The sequence below is a fragment of the Cyanistes caeruleus genome, chromosome 17 (assembly GCF_971803275.1).
Source record: "Cyanistes caeruleus chromosome 17, bCyaCae1.hap1.1, whole genome shotgun sequence".
Taxonomy (NCBI): domain Eukaryota; kingdom Metazoa; phylum Chordata; class Aves; order Passeriformes; family Paridae; genus Cyanistes; species Cyanistes caeruleus.
Window position 1 is genome coordinate 2,769,819 of NC_141717.1, and position 21,717 is coordinate 2,791,535.

General features: G+C 46.7%; 1 protein-coding gene and 1 long non-coding RNA gene across 5 annotated transcripts in view; one reads left to right on the forward strand and one right to left on the reverse strand.

Annotated features, from left to right (window-relative positions):
* Positions 1–7,582: 7,582 nt before the first annotated feature.
* Positions 7,583–13,801, reverse strand: LOC111935898 (uncharacterized). 3 transcript variants are annotated; one of them, XR_015277326.1, is made up of 8 exons: positions 13,361–13,584; positions 13,070–13,251; positions 12,004–12,116; positions 10,437–11,149; positions 10,122–10,217; positions 9,944–10,040; positions 7,990–8,100; positions 7,583–7,803 (listed from the first exon to the last, which is right to left on the reverse strand). It is a non-coding gene; the product is annotated as an uncharacterized LOC111935898 (long non-coding RNA). The 3 variants fall into 3 exon arrangements; XR_015277327.1 differs by lacking the exon at positions 7,583–7,803 and having other exon boundaries at positions 7,834–8,117; positions 12,004–12,091; positions 13,361–13,801; XR_015277325.1 differs by lacking the exon at positions 7,583–7,803 and having other exon boundaries at positions 7,834–8,100.
* Positions 13,802–14,224: 423 nt separating this feature from the next.
* ADCY9 (adenylate cyclase 9) overlaps positions 14,225–21,717 on the forward strand; it is an 81,838-nt gene continuing 74,345 nt past the window's right edge. The window contains exon 1 of one of the 2 annotated variants that reach the window (XM_023936485.2): positions 14,225–16,155. In XM_023936485.2, the coding sequence (XP_023792253.2) occupies positions 14,457–16,155 (1,699 nt within the window). In that variant the 5' untranslated portion in view covers positions 14,225–14,456. The remainder of the gene's footprint in view (positions 16,156–21,717) is intronic. The other variant, XM_023936486.2, reaches the window with a different exon arrangement.

Here is a 21,717-nt window from a genome sequence, read left to right on the forward strand (position 1 = left end):
TAGAGGCTTGGGGACCATGGAGGAGGACAAAGGGGTTGGGGACCATGGAGGAGGGCAGGGATTTGGGGACCATGGAGGAGGGCAGGGGCTGGGGACCATGGAGGAAGACAAAGGGGTTGGGGACCACAGTGTGAAGCAGGGGCTCTCAGCAGCCACCCAGCGAGGGGTGGATGGAGGTACCCTCCCACTGGCGACTAGGGCTCATGCAAACCACTCATTATAACCCTATTCCCAGCCTGTCTGTCTGTCTTTCTTTCCAACTATCTGTCTCACTCGCTAATCAAAGAAGATTGTTCCAAGAAAGCTGGAAGAAGAGAAGGAATGTCTCATTTGGCTGTGGCTTCCTTTGGAAAGTCTGGAAAAACTGTGGCATCTTGACGTGCATGAAGGTCTGCCTGGCAAGAAGCACATTTTCTTTCCAAAGCTGCTGTAAAGATGTGAATCATGAGCCGGTAACGCTCCTGGCAGTGCGAACCCCAATTCCACTGAGACATGGTGCTGGCAGCAGCTCTGCTGTATCTCTTGGATGGAAAAGACAAACATTTATCATAGTGACATTGCTGGGGAAGAGCTGCCGGTGCTGCTGAGGGCCTGGCGGTGGCCGGCTCCTGCCAGTGCCCAGGGTGCTCCCACCAAGTTTTCCAAAAGTCTCCCAAAGTTCCTCAAACACCAGGGGGTTTACAGTCCCTTTTGGCTGTCCTCCACCACCTCAGCCCCTCAGTGGCATCTCTTGCAGGCATGAAAATATCCCGCATCTAATCATCAGAAAAAGAATAAAAACTTTTGGAAAGGTCTGCTGGGAGCCGGGGGGAGCCCTGGTGCTCTGCCTGCTGCACGGTGGAGGTTTTCTGCTGTTCCCATGCATCCAATGCTGGGGCCAACCTCCTTCCAAACCTTGCCCCCCAAGACTCCCTGTGCTGCAATCGCAAGACTCCAGTGGCTGTGACATGTTTATGAAGCCACTCACTCCCTGCCCAGGTAGTCCCAAAAATCTGCCCACCTGGTTGTCCACCACAGAGCTGGGGCTGGCACTCTCCCTGCTGGCAGCAGATCCTGACTGATTCAAGCTGCCATTTACAGCTCCTGGAGCAAACAAAACACCCCTTCCATGTAAGTCCCTCCTTTTTGTGTCTGTGGAACTTCATGCAGCCCCAAGATCACCCTGGCTTGCACAGACCCCAGCCTTCTGGCATCCCTCCCAAGACAGAGTCTAGGCTCAGGCTTTGAAAGAGTTTCAACATTAAGTGTGCATGTGCAGTGTGTGGATTCAGGACATGTCAGACAAACACCTCCCGCCTCAAACCAGAGCACTGCTGTCAGTTTGTGTCTGTGGAGAACCCCAAAATCAACACATTTTGCACAAGATGTGCAGGACACTAAACCAGGAAGGCAAATAAAGCTGTGTCCTGAAGAGTGTGCAGGAGCTTTGGGAGCGCTTCCCGCGGTTGACACCAATGGAATCACAGGTTGGAGAAGTCATCTAAGGTCATCAAATCCAGCTGTCACCACCAAACCATGTCCCCAAGTGCCACATCCACACATTTCCAAGGGAGGAGGATTTGCAGGCTCCAAAGGGGTTCAGACCCAGATGTCACGCATGTGACATTGGTGTTTCCTGGAGGTGACAGGGTGAAGGAAGGGAGCAAGCCTGCTTCTACAGCTGTCTGCCTTGGGAAAACGAATGTCCAAAAGGATTGTCTGCTTGAGGGAGATGGGAAAGGCCTGGATATTGGCCCCAAGGGATCACCACTTGCTTTAGTGCACCTATATCATATTCAGGGCAAGCATCAGAGGAGCCAGGGCAGCCTGGAGCCGTGGGAAGAGGATTTTCACTCCATGAGGTGTCCAGAAAATGTTACCCCTGAAAAAGGGGGGGTGGTGGGTGGTGGGCCAGGACCTGGGGGTACCTCTAAGCAGAGCAGAGGCTGGAGGGATGACAGGGTGCTCACACACTGCAGCCCAGGCAACAACTTGGTGCCACATCACAGTGAATTCCCAGCAGTTATTCTATGGATGCCCAGCACAGACTGGAGCATTCGGCTGCTCCTTCTCTAACACATTCATTAGTGGTGATTTAATTACAGGATGCAAAGACGAGCTACTCCAAAATACTCATGTACCTGTGCAAAACATGCAATGAGCAATTAATGCTGCTAACGAGAGAGGGAGTCACGGTATCCACAGCAGGAGATATCCATCAGCATCCCAGCAAACCTGCAATCCACCCTAACCCACATGGACTGCTCTGATCTGGAATTATCCCAATAGCATTTTGGGGCAGAGGGAGGGAAAATGGAATGTGGGTGAGATGGTGGCAAGTGGCCAATTCTTACCCACGGGAAAGACAAGAGGTGTCCAAACCCATCTGTATTCCCATCAAAGGCTGTTGGTGGGAATGCGAAGGGGGGGCTACTGCCACAACCACTTCACCTCTGGATCAGAATTCAGCAGCAGAGGGAAGGCCTTTGCTTCCTTGTGACTTTCCAGTGCCATTGGCCAGGGGATGGGAGTTGGTGGGGCTGAGCATGGAAACCAAACACTCCCAGGGCAGGGAATGTTGCTGGCTGCTTCCCGGTAGCAGATTAATTGTTGTTAATATTAAATTCAGCAGTTTTATGCAGGACACAGAAGTGCTTAGGCAAAAGCCCAGCTCCCATCCTACCTGTCATTAAAAAACATTGCAATTAAGCTCTCCTGGAAGGAAATACAAATAAACGCATCCTCTGTAAGTGGCTTCAGCTTTCCACAGACATCTGTGTCCCCCGTTTCCTCTTCGGCTGGCCGAGCTGCTTCTGTTTTCCCTCTTCCCATGACCCACACATTGCTTTTTCTCCTTAATCCTGCCCACAGCTCCCAAAGTCAAGGGCTGGAAAGGGGAGGAAAGGAGCCCCAGCTGCCTCTGACCCATTGCCACCGGTGGAAAGTTCGTGTCAGCTGCAGCTGCAGCCCCAGCCCTGGCCAAAATCAAGGCTGTGGTCTTGGTATCTGCTCACCTAGTTGGATCCTGATGCTCTCTTTGGTCCTCTCCATGGGCAGAAATCCAAATGCTTCTGCAAGAGGAAGGAGTGCTACTGTCCCAATAGAAAGCATTTAACAAATGATTTCCACTTTGCAGCAGATCTGGATGGGATTTTCAGCAGCTGAAACCTGCTCCTGCTTCAGTCACTGGTGACAGACTCAGCCAAATGCTCCAGGAGAGCCAGCCCAGCCTCCAACCCTGCAGGGCCCGGCACAGCCCGAGCTCTGCAGCAGAGCTGTGCTGACAAGCACAATCACATGACAAAGATGAACAGGCTGGGGGGTTATTGCATCCCAGGAAAGGGTTTTCCCATGGCATTGTCCCCCTGTTTTACTCCAGCTGTGGTTCTTCACAGGAAAAGGATGAGGCAGGATGTCAGAGGTGGGACATGGGGCAGATGGTGATGGGTCAGCCTGAGCCAGAGGACACTGAGAGGAACCGTGGTGGCAGGACTTGAAGGGACAACCTCTTCTGCCTTTCCCCAGTGACCTACAGGACTGTGATGCAGCCAGAAGCTGTGGTTAAAGTTCAGGGAATGCCAGGAGAGGCAGGTGGGAGTGACAGTCACATACAGCCATGACTGCCAGGTCATTGTGTGGCCAGAGTCCCCATCAGGTCTTTAAAGCCTGGGAAAAGGCAAAAAAAAAAAACCAACAAGATAAGACTTGGGGCAAGGGAATTTGAGATAAAAAGGGGCAGCAAGATAAAAATAAACCTGGTGTCAAGGACAATACCAGTGCCAGGAAAACTACATTGACAATTTTGGACCTGGTGGGGGATCAAGATCATGTGAAAAGCATCCTGAGTGCCAAAGGTGGCTTTCCACAGCCACAGAGGATGCTGGCAGAATCACAAAGGGTCAGGATGGATGGGCAGGGCAGAGGGGCACCAGGTGTGCTAAACTTGGGTAGATCTGGGGCTCTGGCAGCAGCAGGGCCTGGTCAGCTGGAGGTGTGGGATGCAACGTGAGGATTGTGGGTGCTGAGTGGCCATGAGCGGTGCCAACAGTGCCCACACCAGACCGTGGCTCTGGCCACATCCCCGGGCTCTGCTGATGCAGCTGAGGAGGGAAAGGTTTTGCTGGGATCATGGTGCTGTTGAATACAGGGTTTTTCCCCTGTTACTTGCAAACATCGTCATCATGTATATAAACACAAAATGCCAAAATGCGAGTCAGCCCAATGGCAGTTTGGCTCCTGCACCAACAGCCTGATAAACGGTGAAACCAGAGCTTGCAGAGGGGATTTATTCCTGTTTCAGGGGGTTCAAAAAGTTGTTTCATGGCAGGTACAATATATTCCCAAGATATAAAAGAAAAAAAAAATCAAAATTAAAAAAAAATAATAAAATAGTTATTTTTCCCAATAGTTGCTCACTATTGATGAGGGAAAACCTTTCAGTCTCAAGCAGTGGCCAAACACACTTTTTTTAGAGAGGGAAGAAATGCAGACAGTATTTGCATGTGAGCCATAAATTCAAATTTTACCAAGGCAGGGTTTTTTAATATTTGCTGCATAAGTTTTGTGGCCCAGTGCTGTGATCCAGCATAACAAAAGGTCCTATTCACACAAGGGAGCAGATCTGAGACCACCTCATGAATCTTAATTCCTGAATTTCTCAGTTTTTTTTTTCAAACATAAAGGATCCCAATGAGCCGATTATGCAGACCTTGATATAATGTCTTTTTTTGATTAAAATGCTATCGTTTAAATTCTGCTTTGTAAACAGTCTGGCCTTCACTTCTATCTCCAGGTGTCAATAATCCCATGAGGGACAGCAAAACCAACCACAGATATAAAGTTGAGTGTGTGTGAAAAGTGTCTGCAGGATTGAGGCCAGCGATTGCAAAACAGTTTAAACTATAATCCTCCATTTTCATTAGTTTCTTGAAAAACTTCTGCTATGGGCTTGAAATCCTTCCTGTTTTGTTGAGCCAAAGGTGATTTTTCTCCCCAGCAGTCTGAGCACAGACCTTCCCGCTGGTTTTATGTTGTCAGGCTTCAAAAATCATATTTCCCACTAAGGACATTCTGCCCTTTTCACTGAGAGCTTGACATTGACATCCATCATGTAAACAAAGCTAATTAAAGACAGTTATTACTTGCTAGACATAAAAGTCTTCCAACCCCACAGTCCAGTAGATTTGGCTGCTTTTGCTAAGTGAAGCTTTGTGCTCTCCCTATTCTGCAGAAACACTGAATACATTTCCAGCCTAAGAGGTTTCTTCATCCCTGTCTCTCTTTATTTTCTGTAAGATTTGAGGCCTATAAAAGGGACTTGTTTCAGTCCATGGTGTTTGCCAAAGTCTTTGCCTTGAGATGCAGGAGGAGGAAGGAGCAGCCCAGACCATCTCTGCTGTCGGCCCCAAACTGCTGCAGCCACACAGGCACTGGGAGCATCCTTCAATCCTGTGTGTTCATTTTTCAGCCTAATATATAATTTAAATAAGACCCCAGCCCAAAAATTCTATATCTACATCCTCTCCTAGGACACTGAGCAGTGTAGAGATGGTGGGCTCCAGGCAGTGGACACCTGAAGCTCTGTTCTGTTGGAGAAAGAAACATCCTCCCACTAAACTGCCACTGCTGTGTGTTGCCTTTTTGGGGAAAAATGCAAGCAGCGACTCTGTGTTGCTGAGCTTTCCATGGTTAGAGAAGCACAACTGCTCATGTAGGGACAGAGGTGGGCTGTGGGCTGGTTTGCACTCAGGCTGAGATTGGGAAGATGATAATCTCTCCAGAAGCCCTGCCCACATTTCTGGTTTAGAAGGAGTTTGAGGCTGTGGCAAAGTGATGGACTTGGTGCCTCCTGGTCTGAGCAGTGAGACAGGGCAGGAGGAAAAATCAGGTAAAAATCCATACACCTCCACTCCAAGTGTCTCTAAAGCAGTCCATGGGACTTGACTGTGAACCAAATACAATGAAAAAAGGAATCAAGAGATTCAGATGAAGGGCAAATTCTTCATTAAGAGCTCAAATGGTCCAAACATGGCAATAGTTATTTGAGTTATAATAGAATGAGACAATGAATATGTGAAAGGGGAATAGAATATTTTCCCTGCTTTTCAACAGAGACATAGCTGAGAAAGAATGGAAACAAGGATGGCAAAAGAGGATAAATGAGCAGAGAGGAAAAAGCCACTTAGCACTATCAATTTGCTTCTCAGCTCCCACTTCCCTGGTGCATGGCTGGAACCTTTTCTCTTTCTCTGGCCATATGTCTCTGCCTCCTGAAATCACTGCAGAAGTATGGAAAATCCTTCAGCTGAAGATGGTGTGATACCTTACTTTAATATTTTCAGCCAGGCTTCAGCTTTGTAGTTTATTCAGGAACAGGTTCTCCAGGTACCCAGGAATTTAACATTAATAACTGAGATGTTTTGACTGAACATGTAAGACACACAATGGGCTTGTTTGTTTGGTTTTTTGTTTGGACTGAGGAAATATTGAGAGGCAATTTCAACTCCTGGTTTTGTTTTCCAAGTGTTCTAGAAATTACTTTCCCAAATAAATGAACAAGATGTGGGACAGTTTTAGGCATGAGATCACACATAGCACGGTCTGTACCAAGTTCCCTTTGGTGAATAATTCATCTCTCTAAATCTACCAAAACAACCTCTGAGCAGTTCTCACAGGTACAAATCAATCAGAGCTTCTGGAAGCTGCAGTCTAGAGGAAACCTTTGGTGGGAAATTGCTGGAAAGCCTGTCATGGGGTTTTCCCTGCCTGTCCCTGAGAGTTTAACATGTGCCACAAAGCACGGGGTTGTGATTTTTGCTTCCTGACAGTGACATGGTTCTGCCATTCACCAACTCAAGGAGATTCCTGGTCAATAAAAGGATTAGGGTCCCATTCCTAAATCTTGGTAATATTTAGCCAATAAATGCTGGATTGTAGCATTTCTCCCTCGGTGACCTTTCACTGTGTTCTATGTGCTGCCTTGTCCTGCTCTCCAATTCCCCCTTTTAAAAGAAACATTTGCTGTGTTTTCAGTTCTCAGTACCACTATTCCCCTTCCCTTGTGGAAGCAAGCACTCCATCTCACCTCTGTCAAAAGGTATTTATGTACTTGCCTCATCCACAACCAGCAGGACTCAGTCCTGAGTGACTTCACACTTTATTTCCACAATACACTGCAACTGTCAGTGCAGCACCACAAGTAAAAAATCCCTGGAGGATGTGATAACCACCTCTGCCAAAGTGTTATGTTTTAGTGTTCTCAGCAACGTTTCCTTTTCATTTTGTTTCCTCTGGAAACAGAACAAGGCACATGGCACAAACATACATTCATGCTCGGTTTGAAACATGAGTTTTTGGAAGGTGTTTGCTTTCACATTCAACCTGGTCTAGTGGAAGGTGTCTCTGCCACAGCAGGGGCTTGGAATGAGATGATCTTTAAAGTCCTTTCTGACCCAAACCATTCCATGATTGCTTGAATCTATACATTGCCCTATATGAATTTTTCTTGTTTCATCCAAGTCTCAATCCTACCACCACAACAATAAATTGAAGTAACAACTGGTTCCTGTGTTTGTAGACAGAAGTGAACTTTTTCCAAGCTTGAGAACACAAAAGTGTGTAGAAATTGTCTTAAATACAAACTAAAAATGGATGTAATAGTTTCTCAGTGCCTTCCACTTCATACTTGTCACATCATTGCTGAATTGCTGAGATACATCTGCTCCACTGAAGGAGTGAGGGTCATGTGTCTTTCTGGATGTCACCAGAGTTGCAGCCACATAGGTGAAGTCCTAAGTATATGTGAGAAGAATGTTCACTTCAACCCTTTCAGGGAAAAAAACCACACCAGAAATCCAATATTAGTGCGTTTGGTTATTTTTTAAAAAATATTGGCACCCACAGGGCAGAATAACAAATTTGTGGCTAAAATAGAGCCAGGGAAAGAGCAAGTGAATCTATTCAGGGATGCAGGTTGGAACACTGCTTGGCTCCGACAGTGATGGCTCTCACCAGATCCATTCGCAGCTCAGCCGTGCTCGGGGTCACCTTTCCACCGTGGATCAACCAAGACGAGGGATCAAGTCACAAAAATGCCCCAGCAATTCTCTTCTTCCCAGAAATCTAAATTTAAAAAGGGCCTGGTGCACACATAGCAAATGTTTCACAAAGTTGTACGTTGTGTAATTAATTGTGGCACATGCAATTCCTTAGCTGGAGTTTTCTGTGGATTTGCAGCAGGTCTCCCTCCCAAATCTGCAGTGTGTGCATGAGGTGACTGCATAATCCTGTAATTACACTTGTAAATCCTCACCCCCACCTCTTTTCAACTGAATAATCCAAAACACTAAATATAAAACATGTTTCAATTTGCAACTGCATCGTTGCAAAAATCTGAAAAAGGTAAAATTGTGTGTTGCAACCTTCACACCCATTGCAGAAATGACAATTTTTTTCAAATATCTACAGTTTCCTCCATAGTACTGCAGGAAAATCCTGTGCCAAGGATCACATCTCATTTGCCCATGGTGTGAAAGCGGTTACTGATTTTTGTCTGCCTGTTGGAATGGCTTTTCCTTGTGGAAAATAGAGCCAGTTCAGACACGTTTAATGGAAGCACCAGAAACAGTAGTTTGCTTGGACCAGGAAGAACATGACACCATCCTGCAGCACGCAGGAAAGGAAAACCAGGAGCACCCATGGGAAGGGGCCACCCCAGTGCTACTTGACAATAGGGGTCTTTTTGTAGGGTGCCAAAAACCACAGATGCTCATTTGCAAGAGAAAAAACTGCAGAGAAGGGCAGATTGAGCGAATTCACATTATCCTCATTCTTCTATTTCGTGCCCTGACTTGGAGGCACAGAAAATCCTCCCTCATTTGTATCACATAGCACTATTTTTATGTGCCTTTTCACTGCCTTCCACTACTCATGAAGTCCTGCTGATGACTTTAGTGTCACTTCCCACTATTTTGACTGCCACTCTTGGTCATTTCCCCAGGTTTTTGCTGTTTTGTGCTGTGCTATAAAGTGGAGTTACCTCATGGCAACAGGACTGACTCAGCTCTACCTTGGGAATACTGGTAGCAGATCTCCAGCCAGTGTTCTAGAGCTTCTACCATGTTTTCTTGCCATTATTTCCTAAAAGCTTAAAACTTTGCTTCAGTTTGGTTATAGCCTGTCCCTTGTCTCCCCAGTTTGTATGTCCTCAGAAACTGCAAGCAGGTGGAGTAGGAGCTTGATGCTGGGCTAGGCTAGGTGACATCAATGACTGCCACTTGTAAAGTCCTTCTCTTGCTCTTTATTCCTTGGGACATCCACACAGTCCCACTCATGGCAACCCTCACACTCCTATTTTGAATCAGAAAGTGCCCTTTTACTTCCTTTATTTTATTTATTTATCTTAAGCAGCAGAGAACTGTGCAAGTCCCTGCACTGAGTGTTTGTAGCTATAAAAGCATGTCAGATGTGGCTGTATTTGCACACAACCGTGGTACTTCCTCTCTTCAGAAATGGAGCAAGTTTCTATTTTGGGCTGTGCTGACTCAAGGGTGAGGTACCCAAGCTGATTCAGCAGTTTGGCAAGGCAGGAGAACTTCTGGTTATGAATGGAATAAGCAATAAATTTGTCTTCATCTTAAAGAAACGTATATTTGAGTGAAGCCACCTCCTGGTGGCAGACATTTTGTCAGATAAATGGATTATTCTGCATTGCTTTTGGCAAAAAGACCACTCCAATGAGACAACCACAAAGTTTGCAAGTAAAATCCTGGTCCCAGGGGAGTCAGAGATTCCCACTCATCTGGACTGGGATTTATCCTCTCTCTAGAGTCACATAAAAAGATCTTATACTGCTTACCTGCTTATTTAATCTGTGTATCTCATCTGGGATATGATATCCTCTCAGTGATATGAATAAACTGAATAGCAATTTAAGAAGGATGAAAATACAGAGCACAAAACCAACCTGGCCACTGCAGGGAAGCGAGAATGCACCACTCATTTAGTCAGCTTCAGTGGGTTCATATGGAACAGATGTCACAGGTAACCCGTGTGCTCTTCAGCTATGGAAAAATGAAATAAACATTGTGATACTTCATAATTTTTGACACCATGGAGGAGTAACAGTCTTTCACAATATTTACCTGTTAGTCTGTGAAGAGGAGCCAGAAGATTTGTTCAGTTTTCGTTTTCCTAAATGAGTTCTTTCACCTGGAGGCTTCCAGGATTCATAACTAAGCCTGCAACGAATACTCCACATGTCAGCAAGGATGAAGATACAGAAGTTTGTCAGAAAGTGAGATATTTTTGTTCATTATGGCTAGACAGCATGAAATGGGGTATCTGAGCTGTCTCCCTTGAGTCCCCTTCTGTCCGTGGATGATCCAAACAGGTTTAACATATTTGCCTCCATCATTATGCCGTTTCCAGACAGGATCAATAATCCCCACAGTCCCCACCTATGGCATCCATGATGTTCTTTCAGGCTGTAAGTTCTTCCTTTGACAGCACACAACAAAAGCTGCAAACTTCCAAAGAGCATTCCTCCTCCCCAGCTACAGCAAGCCCGCTGGCATTAAGGCACGCCGTTGTTCCAGCCAGCCGTTCCCATGTCATATTCTCCTGCCTCGTGAAGGCGGTTTGTGAAGTCTAAAAAAGCATCATGTGGGCTGTCACATTTCAGAACCCCCCAAATAGCTTTGCATGGCTCCATCAGATAAGCAGTGAAGTACAATATTATGAACGTCAAACAACAGCTCATCATTACAGCTGACAAAGCTTGTTCCTCTGAGAGGGGAAGTAAATTCAGTTCCACAGACCAAATGGGTATATTTAGTGGCTTGAAGTTAAAAGAACTCTACAAGGAGGATTTGCATTTGCATAGCTATTGCTCTGTGAAATATATCCTCAAACTCAGTCTCTGAGAAAAGAAACCAGTCATGGAGTATCTTGGAAGGGTGGTCAGAGTTCTCCGCAGGGAACCAGCACAACCAAGCCCAGAATGAACACAGGACTCAAGATCCAGACTGCATGGAGGCTCCCAGCTCTACCAGGATGGCTCATTGTGGTTGCTAAGAAAGTGATCCAGAGGAAGCATCTTCCTTAAAGGATGTCACACACATGACCCTCTCAGGTGCTGCCTTAGAGGGACACGCTGGCTGTTACACCCATCCTGGATAAAAACAAATCAGAAAGTGGTGGTGGTGAGGAAATAGCAAATACAATCTCATACCACTTCTTGTTCTCTAAAACAAATCTCAGTCACACTTAAAATGAATCCAAGCATCACTGGCATTTGTGGTTTTCTGCTTCACGTATTTAATCTGCTACTTGAATTCAACAGAGAAAAATTTGCACAATAAAAGCAAAGTGAAATTAAAAATTCAGTGTTTCAGGAGACAGCAGGAGGTCTGTCCCAGCCAGAACAGAGCTAATGAAAGTGAACTGTTCCTTGACTGCACATGAAGGGTGTTCCCATGGAACTTGGTAACGACAGGGGAAGGTGGGGAATGGCTGAGCCAGTGAGTGTTGGGTGACTGCTCCACCCAAAAGATCAAGTGGAGGAGCAGGACAGGAGTCTACAGGTTAAAAGTCTAATGGGAGCTCCTTGGGGGAGGCAGGATTCTGCACAACCTTGAAACCCCCATGTGAAGCTTACCAAAGGAGGGTCTGACAAGTCAGATGTCTCCTTCCATCCCATCTCCCCCCTTCAAACCCGTAAACAAAAGCTGGGAAAGAGGAACTATTTTATTAGAGGAGATCAAAAGCTGTCTCTGACCAGTAGCCAGACAAAATTTGGTATCATGTGGGTCATTCAGTGAAAACTTGTGATGTAGCCAGTATCTTTGATGTGATTCTGTTTATACTAAGAACATACAAAGTCCCACTTTATGGAGCACAGGGGAACAAGACAAAAAAATCTATGCTGGAATTTAAGTACCTCTTAAATCTCTAAATTCAAATCAGCCAACATAAATCTTACAGGTTTACATAAAAAAAAAAAATTAAAAACACAGGTAGTTTTACCTTAAATTCTCTGCCAATGAGGTAAAAAACTTTTCTCCTTTTCCCACCATGCATTTGAATCCCTGGAAGCTGTTGCACTACTTTAATCCTGCAGATTAAATAAATTCAGCATCCTGTATGAAGTAAAAATGTAACTTAAAATATATTTAGATGAATCAATAAAAAGGTTGGAAAGAAGTTTTAGCAAATTTATCAATTAATAGCCAAGCCCAGGAGGGCATCCTGCCTTTCTGCTCTGTCAGCTCAGGGATTTCTCTCTTCCCAACAGTGTTTATGTAAGAGCTGCATGGTAAGCAGCACTCACTATAAAATATTGATCAGCTAAGCCATTATGGAATTCAAGAGACAACCATGTCACAGCAAAACCAGAACAATTATTGCTATTGATTGGAATTTTTTAGAAATTATTTTGATATTTGAGCATGTCAGGAAACACAAATTTCTTCTAAATAATAATACTAGAAACATGAGTTACAACACGGTTACAAGACATCTTTACAAAGGAAATGGAAAATAGGGCAAGTTTCAATTTCAGTAACTGTGTGGCTGTGGATTTTCTATTACTATTTTTGAAAAACAGTATAGAGAGTTTTATGAAAAGAGTTTTATGGATGGAAAAGATTTCCAAGGCCGTCGAGTCCAACCTTTGACCCAATGGTGGGTCCAATTTGTGCCCACTAAACCATGTTGTGAAGCATCATGTCCACTCGTTTTTTGAGGACTTCCAGGGATGGTGGCTCCACCACTGCCTTGGGCACCTTGTGCTGGCATCTGATCACCTTTCCAGTGAAAAAAAATTTCCAATATCTGATCTGAATATGTCTTGGCACAACCTGAGGTTGTTTCCTCTCATCCTGCCCCTGTTCCCTGGGAGCAGAGCCCAACTCCCCCGGCTGCCCCCTCCTGTCAGGGAGTTGTGCAGAGCCAGAAGGGCCCCCTGAGCCTCCTTTTCTCCAGGCTGAGCCCCTTTCCCAGCTCCCTCAGCCTCTCCTTCTGCTCCAGCCCCTTCCCAGGACACCCTCCAGCCCCTCAATGTCTGTCTTGTCTTGAAGGGCCAAAAACTTACCCTCGGATTGGAGGTGCCCCAGCACAGGGGATGGTCACTGCCCTGGTCCCGCTGGCCACAATATCAGCATTATTACATTAGCGCCATCGGCTTTATTTTACGGGATGGTGAGGTCTTTAGAGGAGACGGGACTGCAGGAGGAAGGACAGCTGGAGTGAAGTGCTTCGCTGGAAAAGGCTCACCTGGAAAAAAGTAAATGGGATTCAGGGAAGGAGAAGCCACAGCAGGAAGAACTGGGGCTGGAGCTGATGGGCTGAGACGGATGAGGTGGGACAAATTTGGGAACATCACCTGTGAGCAAGGGTGAAGGATGCAGAGCTGGGGAGAGGGAGCTGTAGCACCAGCAGAGAGAAGCCCTGTGAGGAAGGAAAGCCACGGTCCGTCTGCGACAAGAGATAATGAAACCGAGGGAGCGGTGCAGGCGAGATAGCGTCAGCCATAAACAAGCGGAGAACGAGGAGAAAAATAACGCAGCGAGTTTGCAGCGGGGCTCGGGCTGAATTGTTTGGTAAAGTGCGTATTGTCTGCGCATGGCAAATGTCAGCCGGTGGGGAGGGCGGTGGCGGGGGCAGCCCGGGAACCCCGGTGCCCGGCCCCGTGGACTGTCCCCGCTAAGGGGACGCCCGGCTCCCACCACCCCTCGCTGTCCCGTCCCTGCCTCACGGAGAGCGCCACCAACATCACGCCCACCATTCTCTGAGGGGACCGTCCCCACTCCCGCCCGCGCCCCTCGCACTGAGGCGGGAAGTGTGTGTTTGTGTGGAGGGGGGGGCGCGCTCCCGCCGCGCCGCCGCGCCCAATTGGCCAGCGGGGGCGCGCTCCCGCAGCCCCCCCAAACCCCCCCCCCGCGCCGTGAGGAAGATGGTGGAGGCCGCTTGAGCGCGTCCCCGCGCTCCCCTTCCTCCCCTCAGACGGGCGGGCGGGCGGAGCAGAGGGGAGCGGCTACTGCTGCCGCTGCCGTCCCGGCTGGGCGGGCGGCTGAGGGCGGGAGGCGGCCCCTCGTCGGCGGCCGTGCGGGGAGGAAGCGGCGGGCAGCTGCAGCAGACATGGAGGAGCGGTCCCCTCCCGGCGGGGGCCCGGCGTCCCCCCCGCGGGGCTGAGCCAGCGGCCCGCCCGCCCCGCGCCTCGGGAGGGCTGCGGGGGAGCGGGGCCAGCGGCGGGCGGCGGCAGCCCCGGCCCGGCTCGGCCCAGGCGAGGGGACTATGCGGGGCTGCCCCGGCGCGCTGTGTGCGGAGCCCGGCGAGCGGCCGATCGCCGCGGCGCTGCCCGGCCGCCCCTACGCGGCGGGGACCGGAGGAGACTAGAGGCGACTCTGCGAGGAGCCCGGTGGCTTCGACAGCCCCAGAGACCCAAGTCCGGCGCGGGCTCTTGAGGAGGAATTGACAACATGGCTTCCCCACCGCACCAGCAGCTGCTGCATCACCACAGCACGGAGGTGAGCTGCGACTCCAGCGGGGACAGCAACAGCGTGACGGTGAAAATCAACCCCAAGCAGCACCAGGGCTGCACCTCTTCCAAGCACTGCAAGTACAGCATCTCCTCCAGCTGCAGCTCGGGGGAGTCGGGGGGCACCCGCCGAGCCGGCGGAGCGGGCGGCAGTGGCTCCGGCCTCCGCCGGCAGAAGAAGCTGCCGCAGCTCTTCGAGAGGGCCTCTTCCAAGTGGTGGAACCCCAAGTTCGACTCCAACAACCTGGAGGAGGCTTGCATGGAGAGATGCTTCCCGCAGACCCAGCGCAGGTTTCGCTATGCCCTCTTCTACATCGGCGTGGCCTGTCTGCTCTGGGGCATCTACTTCGGCATACACATGAGAGAGAAACAAATTGTTTTCATGGTGCCGGCTCTGTGCTTCCTCCTGGTATGTGTAGCTTTTTTTGTGTTCACTTTCACTAAGACTTATGCCCGCCATTACGTATGGACTTCGCTGATCCTCACCCTCCTGGTGTTTGCTCTGACCCTCGCTCCGCAGTTCCAGGCTCTGAAGCCTGTCTCAGGAAGTGGTGACATGTCCAACCGGACTCCCCCGGCAGATCCCACAGACACTTGTCTTTCTCAAGTGGGCAGTTTTTCTATGTGTATTGAAGTGCTCTTGTTGCTTTACACAGTGATGCACTTACCCCTGTATTTAAGCTTGTTTCTGGGGCTGTCGTACTCGGTCCTCTTTGAGACCTTTGGTTATCACTTCCGTGATGAGAACTGTTTCACACCTCTGGGAGCTGGTGCGGTTTACTGGGAGCTGTTGAGTAAAGCCTTCCTGCACATCTGCATCCACGCCATTGGTATTCATTTATTTATCATGTCCGAAGTCAGATCAAGAAGCACATTCCTGAAAGTGGGGCAATCCATCATGCACGGAAAAGACTTGGAAGTGGAAAAAGCCCTGAAAGAGAGGATGATTCATTCTGTTATGCCAAGAATAATAGCTGATGACTTAATGAAGCAAGGGGATGATGAAAGTGAAAACTCGATCAAACGTCATTCCACCTCAAGCCCCAAAAACAGGAAGAAGAAGCCTTCCATACAGAAAACCCCCATAATATTCCGTCCCTTTAAAATGCAGCAGATAGAGCAAGTGAGCATTTTGTTTGCAGATATTGTTGGCTTCACGAAAATGAGTGCCAACAAATCAGCCCACGCCCTGGTGGGACTCCTGAACGACCTCTTTGGACGCTTTGACCGTCTGTGTGAGGACACTAAATGTGAGAAGATCAGCACTTTGGGAGACTGTTACTACTGCGTGGCTGGCTGCCCTGAGCCCCGGGCAGATCATGCCTACTGCTGCATCGAGATGGGCTTGGGGATGATCAAAGCCATCGAGCAGTTTTGCCAGGAGAAGAAAGAGATGGTGAACATGAGAGTCGGTGTTCACACTGGGACAGTCCTGTGTGGCATTTTGGGAATGAGGAGGTTCAAGTTTGATGTGTGGTCCAATGATGTCAATTTGGCCAATCTGATGGAGCAGCTCGGGGTGGCTGGGAAGGTCCATATTTCGGAAGCTACTGCCAAATATTTGGATGATCGTTATGAAATGGAGGATGGAAAGGTGATTGAGCGCGTCGGTCAGAGCGTGGTAGCCGACCAGTTAAAAGGTACGTGCTTTTATTTTGGGCTTCTTTTTCTTTTGTGAGGGAACAGAGTTGCCCCAGTGCCTCCCTTGTCTGTGCTGACCATGTTTTACTTTTTACTCGGTGTGCTGATGATCACAAACACCCAGGGGAATTACAGGATAAAAGATGCCACAGAGATAAGCGTGGAAGATCATCTGTGGTACTCAAAATGGGCTTTAAAACTCAGCGCTCCTTCTGAGAGTGTTGCCTTGTAGTGAGGAGAAGGTTCATGTGTTTGCTGTCTGTGAGAGGTTTTTGTTTTACTGTTGTGTGTCATCCTTTAATTCAGTAAGTAAACTTGTTAATTGACTTCATGTGCCATACAGAGAGCATATGTGTTTTGCAAAATTATGTATATCTGTGAAAAGGTTTTTTTGGCATCGGGAGAGTTGGGACTGCGAAGGCATTTGGGAAAAATGACAGCTGGATTCACAGAAAGAAATGAGCACTGTAGATTTGGCAGTTTGATATGGCAAGTTGTTGCAGTTTGGAGTTAGACTGGAAAAAGTTACTCAGGTGGCTCAGTGAGCTGGCAGATGCTCTCATTTCTGCAGCTCGAAGGATCTGGGGATGAAATGGCAAATTTGCCTTTTGGAGAAGAAAATGAAGGATGCTTCGGTTGTCCTTGGTTAAGAGTCTGATTTTCATTTTTTTACGGTGTTCACTTTGAAGTGAAACTCTTGGCTGCTTTCTAGCAGCACTTAGAGGCACGTGCAGGACGATTGTGCGAGCTGAGGATTTAATTGTCTCTTTTGTCAAAGCTGTGTCTCTTCAGTGCCGTGCCTTTGTCTCACAGAGAGATTGTTGTCTGCAGTGCTCATAGTCCAAGCTGGGGAGCAGATGGATCAAAATGGGAGTGGAATATATAACAAACCCTATTATGCTCTGTGAGATTATTCCTTCTTGCTTCTTAAAGTACCATTTTGATGAAGTAAACTGGAAAACTGAGTGGAAGAAACCAAAGGAGTCATAAACTGTGATGGAGGAAGGAGGTATTTGTGGCAACAAACACAAAAGGAGGCCGGGATGGTGGTAGAAAGGTCAGTGAGTAAGGACGTGGGGAGAGCACTGCAGAGCAGTGGTGGCAGTGGCAGCCACTTGCCCCTGGTGCTTGTTTTGATGTGACACAAAAACTTATTTTTGGTGAGCGAGCTGTCCGTGTGCATTCGGCAGCGGGGCTGCAGCGGGAGGCTTACGGCAAGCAACGACATCGGCAGTGACATTGGTGCCTGGGAGCCACGGGGCTGGAGCAGATGTGTGTCCCTGGGCTTTGGCTTTCTGGTTAGCTTCTAAAAATACAAATTAGTTAATTTCTGTGAAAAGTGTTGACACTGATGTATTTCAGTGGGAGTGTGCTTTCAAGAAAACAGCATCAGACCTAACCTCGTTGTTACTCTAAGATGAATTTTGCTGTTTTAATGGAAATAAATTTAACAGGTTGTAGAGAAACATTCCTGTGATATTTCCCTCTTCCATGTACCTTTACAGCCAAATGCAGTGTGAAGGCCGTGTTGTAGCAACAAATAAAATTCAGTATTTTTGCTGCATTTATCACTGTTCTCAATATTAATCCCAAACTGACATGAATTTAGTTGTGGAGAGTGATGGACCTGGTCCTAAATATTCTTATTTATTTGTTTATATTTTCTAGGAGATCACAAGAGCACTGTGTAGAGCAATTATACCACATGCCAGAAGTGGGTTTTTCATGGTCTCAGACTTCTGTCCTTGGTTGCATTTATCATGAGAGGACACAGGCTGCTCTGCCTCCTCAGTACAGAGGTTTGGATTTTGCAGCTCTGAATGCCTTTCACAACTCCTGCTTCAGCCAGGGTTCTACAGATGGACAAACTGATAGGCAGTCTAGATAAGATGAAATTTGCTTTGTGAACTGACGTTTAATGGTCTCTTCTTACCCTGAAACATAGCTATGAAAGCAGCTGGAGCATGTGGTAAGAATTACTTTAACGAGGAATATGGGTTGGGCTTTGCTTTTTCCCCATTTCCCTTCTGTATTTTTTTGTAATCAGCTGCCATTTCTTACCAATGTCTTATGCAGTTATAGAAATCAGAGGCTGTGTGTACTTCTAAGCCAAGCAGACCTTTGCCATGACTGCCCTTAGCCACAGGTTTGTAACACATTTATTCTGTTCCCTCCCATGCACAGACCTCAGGGGACATGGTAGTGGGTGCTTCAGAGCTGTCCATTTTTTCCTGTTTCCTCAGAACTTTGTTCTGCAGCCAGATTACTCAGCTGATAGGTAAATGCCATCAGGGGAAAAAATACATCAAAGCCAATGATAAAAGCCATCAAACAGCAGTGCCTCGGGCTGGTGTGTAGGATCTGCTGCAGGGGAGGGTTTTGTTAGGGAGCAACTTTGAGATTTAATAAGGAAAACTGAGATTTCACCTCTTAATTAATTGATCTCTGCCAAGCACCTGCTCAGTTCTGTGAATGGAAGTGCTGTTAGGAAGCTTTGCTGTACTATTTTCCCTGAGAATCTGTTGATAGGAGCGATAGAGATGAGGAAGTTTGTAGTGGTTGTTTAATTATGTCATACCCCGTACTCTCTTCAAGTCTAAAAGTGCTGTACAGATAACAGGCATAAGCTTTGTTTCCCTACCAGGACTTCAATTCTCAGCTTCCTTTCAACCTTTGGTATCTTAATTATATCCTATTTTTTATGCTGTATGTCTGGTATATTATCTCTTAATTGTCTGAGCTGCAGCAGTCTTAGCTATCTTTGAGGCTGAGTCAACAGGAGCAAGTAAACTCTTCAAAGAGCAAAGTAGGAGGTGCTGAGCACATGATGTCCATGTTCCACACACTTCAGGACTTCTACCTAACACTGCTCCTGGAGGAGGTCTTGGAACAAAAGCACCTCTGTGGCTGGAGCACGTCAGGCGTGCTCCTGGAGCCAGTCCTTTGGCTCGGTTCGCCCTGAAGGAATCCAGGTGCAGCTCTCCAGCGTGCACCGAAGCAGGGTGTGGAGGAGTCACTTGGGCAAACTGCTTCAAAACCTTGTTCCCCATTCCATTTGAAATACTCAGGTTCATGTACCCCAAGCTGTCCTAGTGCTGCTCTTCTTGTTTTTTTGGAGATGAGGCAAAATTAAATTTCTTTCTGTTTTATGGTTCAGTGTAATCTTAGGATGGGAATATCTTTTCTTCCTCCTTTGCTTCCTTGGTTCCTTAATGCAAGCAGTGGGGCCCTGGTGTGTTCCCTCCTGTTTCTGACTTTGGAATTAAATAGATGGTGTCTAAAAGAAACCAACAAGGAGAACTTGCTAGTGATGCTTTGCAATATTTTGCCTATATCTTACTGCTCTATGTTTTAAGACTTCTTAGACCCCCTGTTTCCACAGTACCTGATGCCCTTGGTGCAAAGGGCAGGAGAGCAGTGTTGCAATGAATTTTTGAGGTCTGCAGATAAACCCCAGCCATCAGCTCAATTCTATCTTCCATAATAATTTTCCTGTGGGACTTGAGACAAATCACTTTTTCTGTTTTCTTGCAGAGCTTCCTAGCAAATAAATTTATTGAGGATTATGAGACACCGAGAGTCACATAACACAGGTTAATGTGTCCCTTTCGAGCTCTGGAGGCAGCGATCTCTTGAGATATAAAAAGTTCTGCTTATGGAAATATTTTTGTTTTGCTCTGTTCTTCTTGGTTGTTTGCATTTCTCTTTCTTGTTACTTGGGAGGTCACAGTATTGCTATTTACCAGCCAGCAACTCTTCCAGAAATACCAGGGTCACCGGCATCTTGTTTTTTGAGTGCTCAAAATACGTAAGCATGTTGGGGCAAGAATGCTTTCTCTGTGTTTATAGGGCACAGCACAGCAGAACCATGATTTCATTTGGGGCCTCTCTGTGTGCACTGATACCCAAAATAATTCCCGAACTTTCTGCAGCCAGACATCTCCTTGTTAAGTTTGCCTCAAGGAATGGCTTTATTGCTGTATTCCTGTTAGAAGCTCTTGACAATACAACCATGCTTTTTCTGTCTGAATTTGTCCCTTATTTCATAGTGGAGAAAATGTTAAGGGATTCTTGTGCTCTCTGTCACCTGACTGAGCCAGGGAAGGATGGCTTTCACAGCACTGACTGCAGGAAAACCCACCAGTTCACCTGTGGCCAGCAGTGCCTGTTCCTGATAAAGCTTATCAAAGGTCTCTAGCTGATGTGCTGCTTTCACTGTTTTCGGTGTTTCTTTTAATATCAGCTAATAATTTTAAATGTTTCTTTAGTAATAAGTAAATTGGTTATAAAAATCACCATTTTGCTCAATGGTGAAACCTTTTAGTCCATGAATAGCCTGGCTCTTTAGAGGGTGACCAGCCTGTGATCCAGGGGATGCACTGCTTGGTGACTTGATACTCCACTGCTGCTTCATGTTTGGGTTGCAGGGAACAGGGGTGTTCATGGATCTGGCTATGAAGAGATAAATCATTGAATTTTTCTTCCCTTCCTCCCCTCTGTGACCAGTCAGAGGAGAGCAGAATCCACCCTGACAGCCCTGGAATCTGCCCTGCCTCCTTGTCCTTTACCAGTGCTGTGTACAGAGGACCTGTAGCTGTCATGTGCTCCTGAAGTTCAGAGGTAGATGAAAGATCAGATGAAAGTTTTCCTTGGCTTTTTGAGCCCAGCCTGCTGGGCACAGTGTAAATCTAGAAGGCTTGTGCTTGTGCCAGCAGGATGGCTCTGCAGATTCAGCTTTGCTCTGGGGTTAAGGGCAGCTTTGGTCTTTAACAAGCGAGTCCATAAGGGGGGTTAAGGTGCTTGTCTTGTGTCTTGCCAGGTGTTGTGCAGGTCTTTCTGTTCAACTTCTGTTTCATCATATTCCATAAATGTAAGTCTTTAGGTAAAAGCTTTTTATATTTATTGATCTGGCTTGTGGCACACTGTGATTCTGGATTTCATGTGTTCTGATAGTGATCTGATGATCAGGCAAAAACAGATAGAACAAATGTCCCTTTTTTAAAGAAAGCAGTAATTAAGTAAATTTGTGTATGTATTTCCACTTTCCCACAAAGAGAATTTTGAGTGCTGACCATGACAGAAAATTGTAGTGACCAGTCAATTTATCAGTTTTACATAATCTGACGTATTAACTGTTGTTGAGGTAGTGGTTCATGATCTTATGTGTGACAGTGAAAATAAAATATTATACACAGGTTGACTTCACTCCTGTATTTCAAAAATGGAAAGTGTTCAGTGACAGATAAAGAATAATAATTAGAGGTAATTTGCACAGAGGCGTATTGCCAGGGAGAAGCAAATTCTACATTGATTTAACATTTTGACATGATCTGTAATTTTACCATGTAATAGCATAAAGAAAAGGAGGTAAATAGTGAATATAGTTGCTCAACCTGGTTCTTGTCAAGTCCTCACTCTGTGAAGATGTCTTTCATAGCTATAAACAAAAGAAAGAACCCGGTAGGAAAACCTAGTGATTATTAAGCTTTCCAAATATGACTTGATGAAATGACATAATTTTTTCTCTAAGTAAACCTGAGTTTGTGTGCAGTTACTGCTCA